At 36.7% G+C, this 15,176-nt stretch overlaps 2 protein-coding genes and 1 long non-coding RNA gene across 3 annotated transcripts; 2 read left to right on the top strand and 1 right to left on the bottom strand.

Moving 5' to 3' along the window:
* The first annotated feature begins 1,244 nt into the window (after window positions 1-1,244).
* LOC121734063 (40S ribosomal protein S17) lies at window positions 1,245-2,321 on the top strand. The gene is made up of 3 exons (XM_042124473.1): window positions 1,245-1,321; window positions 1,463-1,614; window positions 2,056-2,321. Exons 1-3 carry the CDS (start codon window positions 1,319-1,321, stop codon window positions 2,300-2,302), a joined length of 402 nt encoding a protein of 133 aa, XP_041980407.1. The 5' UTR covers window positions 1,245-1,318; the 3' UTR covers window positions 2,303-2,321.
* Window positions 2,322-3,691: 1,370 nt separating this feature from the next.
* LOC121734234 (ubiquitin carboxyl-terminal hydrolase 3-like) lies at window positions 3,692-13,705 on the top strand. Its single transcript, XM_042124714.1, has 12 exons — window positions 3,692-3,767; window positions 3,803-4,003; window positions 5,254-5,398; window positions 6,263-6,557; window positions 6,833-7,177; window positions 8,624-8,772; window positions 9,122-9,239; window positions 9,796-9,927; window positions 10,733-10,875; window positions 11,196-11,342; window positions 11,908-12,395; window positions 12,488-13,705. The coding sequence occupies exons 2-11, from the start codon at window positions 3,916-3,918 to the stop codon at window positions 12,053-12,055; spliced, it is 1,710 nt and encodes a 569-aa protein (XP_041980648.1). The 5' UTR covers window positions 3,692-3,767; window positions 3,803-3,915; the 3' UTR covers window positions 12,056-12,395; window positions 12,488-13,705.
* LOC121734235 lies at window positions 12,177-12,663 on the bottom strand. The gene is made up of 3 exons (XR_006036681.1): window positions 12,601-12,663; window positions 12,421-12,508; window positions 12,177-12,232 (listed from the first exon to the last, which is right to left on the bottom strand). It is a non-coding gene; the product is annotated as an uncharacterized LOC121734235 (long non-coding RNA).
* Window positions 13,706-15,176: the final 1,471 nt, after the last annotated feature.

Raw genomic sequence — 15,176 nt, 5'->3', positions numbered from 1 at the left:
CGTAATGAATTATCACAATTAAAGAGTGGTAATTCAATATGTAGGTCACCTGATGCCGCGTTTGTCACTCGCCGACGTGGTACGCAAGCGATCTCGTTCAGCCCGTCAGCCCTTTCAGACGGTTCAACGCACGAGCACGTCATCGCCGCCGCCGCCGCTGCCCCCGCCACCCGCGCCCCGCCTGCAACGGAGCCGCGGCCGAACTACGCAAGTGTCGCCGCTTGTCGCCCGCGTTCCAAAAACAAAGGGAAAAAGGAGGCCCCTGCAAAGGAGTGTCCTCGTGGGAAATTGCGATGATGACGGGTTTATAAGAGTGGAGAGGAAGAAGAAGAAACCCGTCGTCCGCAACCATCGCGGCACCGCACCCGAAGGACCCGAGCAGCTGTTGCGGCGTGAGACTCCCGCGACGCCGCTATACGTGTCCAGGCTGCACTGCTCAAACTATAGTATTGGATCCGACCGTAAAATCCTGCAGGAATCGTTTTTTTCGATCAAATAAATTTTAAAATAATCTTTAGAACGTATAGAATGGATTAATGTTGGGTTGCCTTGTCAAAAGTAGCCGCAAATACCTCTAATTAAGTTGAATGTTCATGAGATAAATGCATAATTTGCTTGTATATTTTTTTTCGGTAAAAATTTTACATCATTTGAAAGAAAATGACGTGAGAAAATAAGGTATAAATGGTTGCCAGCTCTAAGTCGGCCGCAACCTAGGGATGCCAGCCCGTAAACAGTCCATGACGGTCGAGCAGGTCGTGGACTACATTAGGAGCAAGACCCACTTCGTCTTGAGGGTCGAGCGCTTGGAGTCCCGCCACAAAGTGAATTTTAGCTCCTTTTTGGTGAGAGTCCCGACGCACCATCTACCGACCTTCGAGAAGGAGGAGTTCTGGCCGATTGGAGTCGTCTACAGGAGGTTCCGAGGACGACTTCCAAACACGTCGCGCCCCACGTCGCAGACAATTCATGTTTAGTGTTATGGTGTAAGTGTTAGTTTTTAGTATAATTGTATGTATGTTAGTCTATAAGGTATTTATACTATGGGCCAAGATGCCTGAATTAAATAAATAAATAAAAAATAAATAAATTGATGCATGTAATATGCGCCATTGGAAAACACCATAAACTTATAATATACTATGGAAAACACCCAGAGTTCCGTTATCCGAACCATTCAAACATAATATTTTGTCTACGCTTTAAAATGTTCCAAAATAAAAAAATATATATACTATGATTGTCAAAACTGACAGTGACAGCTGTCACTAGTTTCTTTTTGTGCTATCTGTCAGAAGACGCTAGCAGTGTTTCCAAAATGGTAAATAAATGTATTTTAAATTATCCCTTTTAATTCAATCAATCAAGTATCATTTTTCTTGTTTTATACTAATAAGTGCAATATCCATATGTGTATTACTAAAATTACACCGTATTTTACTTCTACAACTTTATATTGCAGGGTCGTGTAAGGACTAAGACTGTCAAAAAAGCAGCAAAAATCATCATTGAGAAGTACTATACTAGATTAACCCTCGATTTTGATACCAACAAGAGAATATGTGAGGAAATTGCTATCATTCCAACCAAACCTCTTCGTAATAAAATTGCCGGGTAAGTGTTTTTATGTTTCTAACCTAAAAACATTCTAAAACTAGAAAATATTATACCAAATATTTTTACTGCATTCGCTTTACAAGTAAACTTAGATTTAACTAAGTATATAATTTCCGAAAAATTTCGTACATGTTTGCGGTCTCGTAATGTAATATTTACTTGAATAATATGAAAATTTAGGTCATAGGCCTTGTGAATACATTACCATAAAATAATAAAATACATTTAATATATTTTCTTTGTGTTGTAAAAATTTCAAGTTGATATCTTTACTAATATTTCCTCGAAAATATTTTACAATTAGTCACTTTCTACACAATAATTTACTTATATTACTGTATTATGTGAATGCTTGATATTTTGTTTGGATCTAACCCATCACATATCAAATCAGAAGATTTACCTGTGATAAACTAAACAATATTAACTTTATTTCAGTTTCGCCACCCACTTGATGAGACGTTTAAGGCACTCCCAGGTCCGTGGAATCTCCATCAAGCTGCAGGAAGAGGAGCGTGAGAGACGTGACAACTACGTACCAGAGGTCTCTGCCCTTGAGCATGACATCATCGAAGTTGACCCTGAAACCAAGGAGATGTTGAAGATGTTAGACTTCAACAACATCAACGGTCTTCAGCTTACGCAGCCAGCCACTCAGGGTGGTTACGGGGGCAGACGTAATTAAGAATAAACTATAAAACATATTCCTGTTTTTGTTTTCAAGCATTTAGTACCTAGCCATAGATATAGTTAGGATATATTTTTAATGTTAGCTTTGCCTGCTGTTCAGCCTGTGTAAATAGTAACTATGTAGTTAAAACTTTTATGTTGAGTACAGTTTACACTAAAATCTGGTCAATGGTTTTTAAGTAATAAACATTCGAGGATAGATGAAATTGTTTATAGTAACAACTACTAAGTTACTGTCTGCGTGTATATGTAGGTTTCTTTATGAAATATGACTATATCAGTGCAGACCACCTCTGTGTGTATAATGTATAACACGTTTAGAATAAAATATCTCCGCCGATGGTTGAGGGCCCGAGATTGTGCGGTCGGTTGGCGGTCGGCGTAGGACTTATGGACGTGTTAGTATACAAAGTACAAACGTAGTCCATTAAACTCTAAAGGCTTCCCCACACCAGCGTGTTATTATCGTTCGATAATTACTTCTAAAATCTGTGGTCGATAATATCGCGTGCGGTGATGCGTCCCGACTCCCGATTCCTTGCACACAGAGCTGCGTTTTTATCGTCCGATATTTCTTACGAGAGAGCGCCCGTTATTATCGCAGGTCACACACCTGACACCTGTGATAATAACGGGCGCTCTCTCAGTCGTTTGCGTCATGAATCCTGATGCAAAACATTCTAGAACTCATATCAGAATATCTCAGGACGGAGAAACACAACGTCCTACTTAACTTCCAGTGTAGCGTTATTATCGCAGCAGTGTGTAACTACATGACCATCCTAATACAAAATGTAGGTACTGAAAATAGATATCGCAATAACGCATGCGATATTATCAACCGATAATAACGCGCCTGTGTGGAGAGCCTTTATAACAGCCGGCCGTACTAAATCTAAAATACTCTGAATAATAAATGTTAGCACAAAAGTCTTTTGCTAGGTACTGTACTCACTTGTATAATATATTATATACAGGTACAACAATACTTTCTCGTTAAAAATTACAACATTCGAATAAATCTTCTTAAGACTCAGGCCAATGATATAAAAAAATATCATTGACTCAGGAGTCAGGCACGTAAACAATGATATCACGTAAATATCAGGGCGCCGCGGCCCATGATGTGTTTTAGTTTTTTTGCCGTGTTAATTTTGCCGCGGTTTTAATTTATTGAAACCTTAATTGAAAATTGGAATTAGAAACAGTCAAAAATCTAAGTTTTATTTTGATATATATACGGTATTGACATGTCGCGTATCCGAACGCTCGGGATTTGTTGTTTGCGGTGTTTCGTTTGCTTGATATTTTTCCTGGCTGTATGGGCAACGCTCCCTTTGCCTGTCCCGACCGGGACGAATTAACAAAAAAAATTGACACTGTGGATATTTTCTTGCTCATTCGCTCCCACAGCAAGTGCGAAAAAGAACATAGAAAATTATTGTTCTCCTTCGTTTTGAGTAGGTATCAAATATATACTAGTAATCTGTGGTAGGTATCATGAACACGGAATCGTAATTATATTAGTGCTAAAATTTAGTCTAAAGTTTTCTGAATTAAAGAGCAGCGCTTGTTTAATCACCGGGCGAATATCATTTATTATGAATAATGGAATGTATCCATTTGTTAGATAACGTCAACTTGGATAAGAAAATCTTTGTTGAGGACACGATCACAAAGAACTTGAGCTGTTCAGGTAAGTAATGCTTTATTTCGTTCTATTTTCTGTATTTTTGGTAGCGATAAAAGTTTAGTTAATTCATCCGAAACAGAAATAGGTAGGGAGGTTAGTTTGAAAAATCAATACAGCGAACTAAAATAATCAGCTGTTCGGTGGAGGCGCGGGGGGCGCGGCATGGGTGACCGTGAGCCAGGGCTTTCGTTAGGTACCACTCACGGCGAAAAAGGCCCACCAAATCTATTTCCACGGTTTCTAAACAAAGATACATATATTATTAAGACCTTCACTTTGCAGCATAGTTTCCATTCATAATGTATGTTATAGTTCCGAAGTTACGCTCCATCGAAAAGATCTTAATTTTTGCACTAACAATTTACAAGTATTGTTGAATGTGTAGGGATTAAATACATTAAAAAATTATAAACTTGAATTACATACTTTTGTATAACCTAATCTTTACATATAGATAGTTATGTAAAAGCCTAGTCCCTCAAAAAAGTTCTGCTGTGAAAGTTTGTCCTTAGAAAATCCTAGGAATCAAGTATTTTTGTTTATCTTTTTAATGCTCAAAAGTTGGTTTACATAACCCACGAAACCTGAGGGAATGCAAGTGTGTTGTGGGCCTTAGAATTATAATATCTGTTATTTATAGTATTATCAATAATTCATAAATACCACTAGAATACCAAATGAGAGAATATCAACTAACTGAGACATAAGTTATTTGTATTGCTGTAGCTACAGACAGCTATCAAATAGAAACCCAAAAATTGTAAAACTAATATATCAATGCATTAGTCATAAGTTGATTGTGGTTAATTATTTGATATTTTCTGGTCTTTATGTGTTTGTCATTAAATAATTTGTTTAGTTGAACTGAGCATGTTAATAAAAAACTATTTTAGTACCAACAAGTGATGGGTTTAGGTGGTAGAACTATGCTAGCTCTGGTACCAGTACCATATATAGAGATAATTTTAAAATACTAGTTTCATTTTATACTCTTACCCCCTTACTAATAAACGCTGTATAAGCTTTGAATAGTTATACAGTGTTTTGTCTTCTCCAATCCAATTAAAAATGTCACTTGTGTGACAGGAACAAAACACTGTATAACTATTCAAAGCTTATACAATGTTTATTAGTAAGGGGACTTATGTATATTATCTCACTTGAGATTACTATCAATTTGAATATTGTATTTAGGTTCTTTTTGTTATTTGAAATAAACAGATTTTTTTAATTTTATTTTTTCAATGTTTTAGCATGCGGGGTGACAGAACAAAACTGGCTGTGCCTTCAATGCGGCGTGGTGAATTGTGGCCGTTATGTCAATGGTCATGCAAAAGAACATGCGGAAAAGTTAGAGCATCAACTGTGTATGAGCTGTGATGTCTACTCTGTTTACTGGTAATACTTAACTTACTAAGAATAATGCAAAATAATTAATAGAATTGACCTAAAATAGTACAGTACAGTAGAACCCATTTAAGATAATCATTTTGCATCAGTCCCTGCAACTTGAGACATGTTTTCATACATTCTTTAACGCTTAATACGATCGTCATCCCGTTTAATACACACCCTAACGGCCAACACGGGCCCTACGCCCTAGCGACCAACTGATTGAACTGACGCGTAATAATTTATCACCATACGAAATTCAATCAATTGAAGATCTTATTGAGTGTCAATAACATACAAGAAGTGGCTCAAAGTGATAATGATCAAGAAGAAGATGAGTCAACTCCGATTTTGACACACGCCCAGGCATTATCAGCAGTTAATGATTTAAGACGCGAAATATTGTAATATTGTAATTACTAATGCCTCAAAATCTTTCTGTCAAACTAAAATAAGTGACTATTTAACGTGATATTAGAAAGTAATACACAACATTTTATATTATAATTTATAACATACATAATTTTTAAATGTACAACTCAATACCTACATCCGAGAAAACATAGCAAAATATTAATACATATGTATGTAGTAGATCTATTTTTTATTTCCGACGCGTTTTTGGTTGAGTCCCTGTGAAATCGTCTTAAATGGGTTTTACTGTATTTACACTTTAAATACTCTATTTCTGCTAATTTTGATCTAAATGTAAACAAAAAATTAAAACTTCTAAATTGCACAATGTAATTATTGGATTTTAATCAAATAGTTTTAATTTGGTAGCAATGGAGCCCACTCTATGAAATGAATTGAAATTTAGGTAAGAGTATAGTTTTACAGCATTATTAATAAAATATATTGATATTACAGTTACAAATGTGATGATTATATTTCTAATGATGGTGAAAACGAAACAATAGAATACATACGGCAAAAATTTATTGATGTCAGTAAAAAGGATGAAGATGCTTCTGACAGCAACCCCGATATAAACAAAGCTGATGATGTTGGGAATGGCCATAAAAATGAAGCAGAATCCAATGATATGCCTCTGTTGTCTTCAAATGAAGAGAGTAATGCAGAAAGTACTCTGACTAGCACCACTGAGCCTTCCGTTAATACTGGCTCTGACGTTTTAGAAAATAAGTCTCCCAAAATTAACAAGGTCAGTATTGCACTGAGATATAATTTAATTTATTTCATATTTGGGTTAGTGTTTTCTTATTCACTGGTTAGGACACAATTTTATTTTAATCTGTGTCTGTTTTGGAGCCTATTCAATGCTAATAAAATATGAAGTCCCTCTTTGAAATATTAGTATTCATTACGTATTTCAAGTTACTCAACAGAATTATTTTTATAAATATAAAACTCATTAACTTAGGTATTAGTTTACTTACTGTACTAATGTCAATAAAGTGTGAACTGTAATCTTTTCAGAATGCTGAGGAAACTGTCCGAAGTTTACGGCCAAGGTCAAGAAAAAGGTCTCACTCCACCGACAGCTCTGCGGAAAATTCAAATCATTCAACAAAAAGTAAAGAGAAAAAATGCAACGGGAAAAGTCCAAAGGACAAGAAAATTGTAGGGTTAAAAAATTTAGGAAACACATGTTTTATGAATGCAGTCCTGCAGAGTTTAAATAATATACAAGAATTTAGCTGCTACTTTAGTCAACTACCATCACTAGAAGTTAAAACGAATGGTCGCAGTAAAGTTTACCATTCCAGAAGTTACACAAGGCAAGAGATGTCCGATGTGGTTATGGCAGAGGAGTTGAGAAAGGTAATCTAGTACATATTATTTTCTACTTAGGCTGCTTTCACATTTAGTCGCGAGTAGTGCGGCAGCACTACTCGCGACTTTATGTGAAGGCAGCCTTATACATTTTGTAAGTTGTATGTAAGTACACACAAATAGTTTTTAAGTTAAATGTTAAAAAAAAACTCAGTTACTTCATTTAAATTTTAAATGTTTAACTTGTGTCTCTAAATTCTGAAAGTATAGTTATAATACTTATAAGGTTTTTGTGGTGGTACCCACAATAGGGAATATGCAAAAAAATAATTCCATCTCAAATATATTTTTCTGTAATCTTTATCATCCTCACATTATAATCAAAAGGTATTTTTTTAATTAGTTATCATTTAAACCCATAAAATGTTGTTTAAAAAATGAAAATTAATGGAGGGAAATTCAAACTTACTAAACGCGCCACCATTGGTCGAAACGAAATGTGACGTCAGATGTTACATATCGGCGTCGATATTCATACTGTGATTACTAATTTGTTAGAAAAATAGTTTAAAACTGGTGATTTATAGTGAATCTATATTAGGTTTTAGGTATAGCCATATAAATTATTTCTAGTATAAATTTAAAAAGCGAATAAAAACCTATTCTCAGACCTAACAGATGTATAAGTATACAAAATTTCAACAAAATCGGCTTAGCCGTTTTGGAGTAGTTTGCGCACAACCCGTGACACGAGAATTTTTATATTTTTATTGCCTGAATTAAATAAATAAATAAAAAATACACACCCATGACCCAGGAACATTGAAAACTTTTGTTCCGTCGGCGGGATTCGAACCCGTGACCCGGCTTTAGCTACCGACAGCCCACCCACTGAGGCCTGAGCCACAGAGGTCGTCATTATCCCATTTCATCATCTTATACCATGGTTCTCGTATTTTTACATCGTTTGGAATACGAAAAATACTTTGTCAGGTGTGTTTCTAGTAATGCTTATGCACATCAGTATCACACAATACTTGTAAGAAGGTTTTTTAGCCTCTTCCATGATCTCAATAGGAAATAAACCCGAAAATAAGTACGAAGTAACTGAATCACTAAAGGAAACAAACACGGGACATAACATCTGACGTCATCAACATGGCGCGCTAAATGCCGGCGTTTGAACGGTACCAATTTAATCAATGTTTTAAATTTCGATGAATAGAATAATTTGAATGTTTTGAAGCCTATTTATGTTTTATTCTCATTTATTAAGATATAAAGGACTAATTAAAGTCATTAAAAAAAAATCATGCATATTCCCGATTAGCCTAACATTCCTGCATCACGCTATCGAAATTTTCTAAGTTGTTTCTCTCTTCAATGGCGTTTGATTGGATAATATTTTGATTTTAGCCAATCAAAACCACTAGTGAATAGATGAACTGCAATCAAAAAACTTCATCCTTAGTAACATAGTGAATATATCCCCAGGTCCTGATAAACCTGAACACGGGCGGGTGCGGGTCGAAGGGGGCGATATCCCCGGAGTGCCTGTTCCTGGTTATCTGGAAGGTGGTCCCCCGCTTCCGGGGCTACCAGCAGCAGGATGCGCACGAGTTCCTGCGGTATATGCTGGACCGGTAATGATAAAATAAATAAATAATGAAAATGGTACCAAATTGGAGTGAAACCTAATATGTACAACCAAACAAAAATTTTGAAAATCTTTTCACAAATGGCCGAGTAATTGTTGAACATAAAAAAAATGTTTTATTACTGAATCAATTTGAAACAAATGTGTTCAGAAGAATGATATTTGTAAAGTGTACTTATACTGTCCAGTTCATTTACAATACGAAATATACGCCTGACCACGTGGTGTGGTTGTGGTACGTGTGGGTTGGCCCTAACGGAGTTGCGGCCGTCATCTAGTTCTTTATATTTGACGAACCTTAAATATTATAACTTTCTTTTCTTGTTTTTTTCCAGTTTACACACCGAACTTCTTCAGCTTTTGCCACCGGATCGGGCTGACGGTAGCTTTGTCCCGCGCGCGCCATCTGCCTCTATCGTGACAGCGGTGTTTGGCGGCACGCTGCAGAGCGAGGTCAGTGAACACACACCATTATTTATTACATGATAAAACTATACTATGCCAAAGAGCAATGGAGCGCAGTATGTTAAGAGTAAAGCTTCTCGATAAAATAAGAAACACCATACTGCGCTCCCAAACGGGCATTAAGAACGTAGGTGTCAAGGCGGCCAAGCTGAAGTGGGAGTGGGCGGGTCACGTTAGCCGCATGCATCCCGACCGCTCGGCAAGGGTCTCAACAGAGTGGGCACCCGAAGATGGACGCCGCTGCCGTGGACGGCCTAGAAAAAGGTGGCGTGACGAGCTGGAGGCATACCAGCCAGAGAGAACATTGAAACATCCTGGGCCTGGCCTTTGCCCAGCAGTGTGACACTATAGGCTAATAAAAAAAACTATACTTACTTTTCGAAACTCAGTGTATCTCATGTCATCCTAAAGTTTATTATGGAGTTGACATTCTATAAAAATATACTGGACACAAATTTTCTGATGCCAAACGTTTGTTGTTTTGACTGTCTTTCCTGTTGAGTTATATAAGTTATATTTAGCTATTTAAACCTATTATTCTCAGGTGCGCTGTCTCTCCTGCGGCACCGAGAGCAAGAAGCTGGACCCGTTCCTCGACCTGTCGCTGGAGCTGCCGGACGCAGGCCGCCACGACGCGCCTGTGCCGCTGGCGGACTGCCTCGCCAGCTTCGTGCAGGTACTGTACGAAGTCTACAGTATACATATTGTGTGTACACACTGTATATTGTAGGACGTGGAAACAAGAAAGTGGACCCTTTAGACCGCTCGGTCTGGCATCAATTCAGTCCTTCAGTCTGTGACTGTCGCCAGAATGATGGCTGAAATGTACTTAGTCTAAGTACTCACATACGGTTTTGCCCGATCGAGCAATAAAGTCGAACAAAACCCGCGGCTCGGGCTTTCGTCCACACATTCAGCATCGCTCGATAGTTTTATTCTAAATCGATATATTTCATTCCATCAATCCGGCTCGATCTGGTTCCATCAATCCTTCGGGCGGCTCGATGCGAGCCTTCGAGCTGTCAGGAGCTGTCAGTTTTACGGTCCACACAGTAATTATTACTCGATTTGGAGTAAAACTATCGAGCAAAACCGTATGTGATTACTTAATACTTAGCATTACATAATATAAAAAATATCAGTCCGTCAATCAACCTGTTAGACGATAATTCTCCCATCATTCCCGACCAAACTGATGGACTAAACTGATGCTAGACTGACTGTGCAACTATAGTCTAATACTCAACTCAACACTCAACATAGTCTAGAGTCTAGACTGCTTACTAATATCATAAGTGAGCTATCAAACTTAAAAAAAGACAATAACATTTTTTAAGCAGCTGTGTTAATGACCTAGGCTGGCCGGTTTTTTTTAAACATTCATACAAAACAAAGTCCAAAATTCTATTGCCATCATCATTTTAAATTTCACTATAAACTAAGATTATATATAATACTAAGATTGACGTTATTTGTACCAGGTTGAAGAGTTAGCAGACACGGAGCGCTACTTCTGCAGCAGCTGCAAATGTAAACAGAAGTCTACAAAACAGTTCTGGATCAGACGGCTGCCTAATGTTCTGTGTCTACATCTCAAGCGGTTCCGGTGGCACAACTATTTCAGGTGGGATAGTCTATCTCTCTAGTATTTAAATATTGTGCTATTATGTACTATAAACGGTCTTTGTCAAAGTTTAAAACATTTCTTGAGTGACGTTAAAACTTGGGACTATAGTTTGGTCCTCTGGAACATCGTAATTTTTTGAAAAAAGTAATTGACCTCGCTTTGATTAGACACACGCGCTCGAAAACTTCATTGTCACGAGATAGCAGTTAAATCGTATATTTATATAAAGTACCAACATATTTTTCGCTGTGTCCTTTGTTGTTTTGTAATGTATTTTTCCTTAATTGTTCAACTTACATGTAATTCACTGTTTGCAGAACAAAAGTGGACACGTGCATATCGTTCCCGCTCAAGGCGTTGGACATGTCTCGGTTCGTGCTGTCCAACGTGCCCGACACGCGGCGCTCCGGCCTCGGCAGCCAGCTGTACGACCTCGCCGCCGTCATTGTGCACCACGGCTCCGGGTGAGTCGACCTTATTACCCCGCGGTGAGGTGCATATTGCGACGACGGCGACAGCGCCGTGACACACCCACCACTACTGAGTGGGGAGTGTGCACGTAAACACAGCGGTCATGCACGCACATGTATACGTTCGGGTGAACGTTATCACTGGGTATTGTAGTGTATATCTGAACACCGCTCAGAGTGGCCGTCTTGTTACTGAGCATTAGTGTATATTCCGATGACAGTAATAAAGTGAGTTTGCGCACGCTAATACAGCGGTCATATACGCTCATGTATACGCTCTAGCGTGCGCACTCGTATTTTGGACATGGACTACATGGACTTTCTTGTTAGTATTAGCAGGTAAAGAACTGTTATATAACAGTTCTGTGCACGTTCTGTGTCTTGCGATTTTGAAATTTAAATGTCAAATAAGTAGTCCTCTACTCTTGCAATTTTTGCTGAACGGTTTTGAATTTGTGCTCTTTCTGTAACTTATTTTATGTTATTTGCGCAGTTGGTATTTACTATTTAACTTTAAATTATACTGACATACTTAATTTAATAAACGTTTATCTTTCAGTGCCGGGTCCGGTCACTACACGGCGTTCGCGATCAACGAAGAGCAGTGGTTCCACTTCAACGACCAGACTGTTCGCAATAGCGACGCAGCCACCGTCGCCGCCTGCAAGCCCTACATACTGTTCTACATACGACGCGAGATCGCGTGACCGAGTGAGATAGCACGATACATTTAACGCTAGAGAGAAAGGGAGAGAAATAGCAACATGGATTTAGGCTTTTATTAAAATTTAGATACTGTATAGGCCGCGAGATCGCAAACGAATGAGATAGAGAGAAAAAGAATGATAGCAACATGGATTTAGGTTTTATTAAAATTTTGATACCTACAGCATCGGCCGCGAGATCGCAAACGAGTGAGATAGATAGAAAGAGAATGATAGCAACATGGATTAAGGTTTTATTAAAATTTTGATATCTACTGCATCGGCCGCGAGATCGCAAACGAGTGAGATAGATAGAAAGAGAATGATAGCAACATGGATTAAGGTTCTATTAAAATTTTAATATCTACTGCATCGGCCGCGAGATCGCAAACGAGTGAGATAGATAGAAAGAGAATGATAGCAACATGGATTAAGGTTTTATTAAAATTTAGATACCTACTGCATCGGCCACGAGATCGCAAACGAGTGAGATAGATAGAGAATGATAGCAACATGGATTAAGGTTTTATTAAAATTTAGATACCTACTGCATCGGCCGCGAGATCGCAAATGAGTGAGATAGCTACATTTAATATGAAAGAGAATGAAAGCAACATGGATTTAGGCTTTTTTGTAACTTAGGTAACTCCATCCGTGAGATCCCGTGACCGAGTAAGATAGAATTTTATTTAACAACATGAAAGAGATCTCTCTCTTACGCTAGTAACGCCGATTTGGACGTTTCTGTAACTTAGAATGATAACACTCGCGAGATCGCGAAAGAGTGAGACAGCACGATGCATTTAACGTGAAAAATAGAGATAGCAATATGGATTTAAACCTTTTTGTAATTTTGATAGCATGCTAAACTACTCAGAATCGCGTCATCAACGAGTGAGACAGCACGATATTTACAACGTGAAAGAAAGAGATGGATAAAGAGTTAAAAACTTTGCTACCAAGACGACGTTACATATTATTATTCCGCGACATCGTGTGAGAGCGAAATAGCAAGATGTTTTTAGATACAGCGTGAAAGAGATGGCATACAGTCTGAATGAGAGAGCGATGTGGAATTATAGGTTTCAAATAAGCTGAGGTTGTTTACAACTTTGTTAGTTTTTTTTTTAAATACATGCGATAAATCGCGCGAGAAATATTAGAGTGACATGAAATATAACTTCTGGTTCAATAATAAGGCCCGTCACAACCTTTTTTGTAACTTGGGGCAAAATAGCAGTAATGTTTTTATGTTTCGACGAATAAAAAATATACTGGAAAATCATGTGACTGTAAAATATATTATATTTATATCTTTTGGTGTAAAAAATACAACATCTCCCATTTTGAGCTTAGAAATATTTGAAGCGAAATAGCATCTATGGGACTAGTGTCGACAACTTATCGATAAATTTCAAGTTGGGATTTGTGTAAATAAAAAGTATGTGATGGCAACACCACGCCTGATGTTGAAAGATGTAAAAGCAATAATTAAAAAGTAAAGGAGCGTTAGACTATACAAAATATGGATCGGCCAGTATAGTCATTTATAGTTTTTAATTAAGGGCTAATTTAATCTCTCATTGAAAATGGATTAGCCATAGTGCTCGACAGGCTATACACAACTTATTTGACAGATTCTTCATACTGTATCTGTCAAGGTAAGCGGTGGATAGCCTATCCGGCACTTTATCAAGAAGTGGTGAAACAGGCCCTTAGAGTTATAATAATGATTATGTAATGAATTTAAATCATGACTTATAATATTGGACTCTTCAAAGTGATTCAATATTAACTTTAGTGAAGACTTCTTTTTAAATTAAGACACTGGGATTAATTTTTACAAACCTATCATTTTTGAGAAAGTTTTTGTTTCAAAAAAATTAAAATTTCATTAAGTAATTAAAATCAATTACTAATATGAACTTTTCAATATACTTTACAAACAACCAGGTATACATTTTAAACTTCCATATAACTAAAATTGTTTGATGATATAATATTTTGTTATAATTGATTTCACTTTAGTCAGGTTGTGAATACAAACGTGTTTGAAATAAACGACTATATTTTCGCCGTTTTAAAAAGTGACAATGCGTCGTAATGTATTATTGAAACGCGTGGCCGCAAATACTTTGCTCGATATCGATAAAATCAAAGCGCACGGAAGTGCGCAGGCCAAGTTCCAGCAGGCTATGAATTACCACAACACTACATTAATCAGTCGAGTGAAAATAAAGTGCCATTTTAGTTTTGCAGTTTTTAGTGTTTTTTTAGTCACTATTCACTAATTATTATCGAAATTACCCAGTGATAAACTTTATGCAATAGATTTAAAATAATTTTCGCTGCAAATCAGATTCACTCAGGTATCTTTATTTCGCGTTCAAATTATAGTTAGTATGAAATTAAAATGTAACATCTATAGTCTAGAAAAAGAGACAAGTATGATTTGCATTTACGAATGTTTTAAAATAAAATTTATTTAAAAAAAATAAAGACATTTTATAGATCATACTGGATATTCAATAAACGGTAAAATTTGAAATAAAAGTAAACGAAGTAATTAATATTCATTGTATATTACTAACAAATAATTCCCTTAATATGTAAACTTTTGCCAAACATTACATTTGTGTATGCACACAACAATTTTGCATTATAGAGTCTTAAATTCTGGCGCCACACTGAAATGTTTTCAATAAAACAAAATTACAAAGTAAAATATAGGTTTGAATAAAAATATTTAATTATAATGTCTCATTGTCTCACTATAATGGATAAATGATTTTAATTTTTGTACCATAATTTTTTATTTGTGCCGATTAGTAAAACAAACAAAAATAGAAATCCAAAGCTTTTTGGCTGGAACCACGCAATCATGGATTTCGTTAAAAGCAGATTTTGCATTCACGTTTTACATTCCTAGCATATAATCTATTTTATTGAATACTACAGAAAGAAATTTAACGGAAAAGTTGAATTTGATCGATAGAATTTTATCGACATGGAACCTCACTATACGACAAAGACGTAAGAATGAAAGTTTTAATTTTTTCTGTAGCTTTCAATGTGCAGTTGCTTCAGAATCATAAATCAATGTGATAGTATGAGAAATGTAAAT

Source organism: Aricia agestis, chromosome 15 (genome assembly GCF_905147365.1).
Source record: "Aricia agestis chromosome 15, ilAriAges1.1, whole genome shotgun sequence".
Lineage (NCBI taxonomy): Eukaryota > Metazoa > Arthropoda > Insecta > Lepidoptera > Lycaenidae > Aricia > Aricia agestis.
This window is presented reverse-complemented; position numbering and strand designations above follow the sequence as displayed.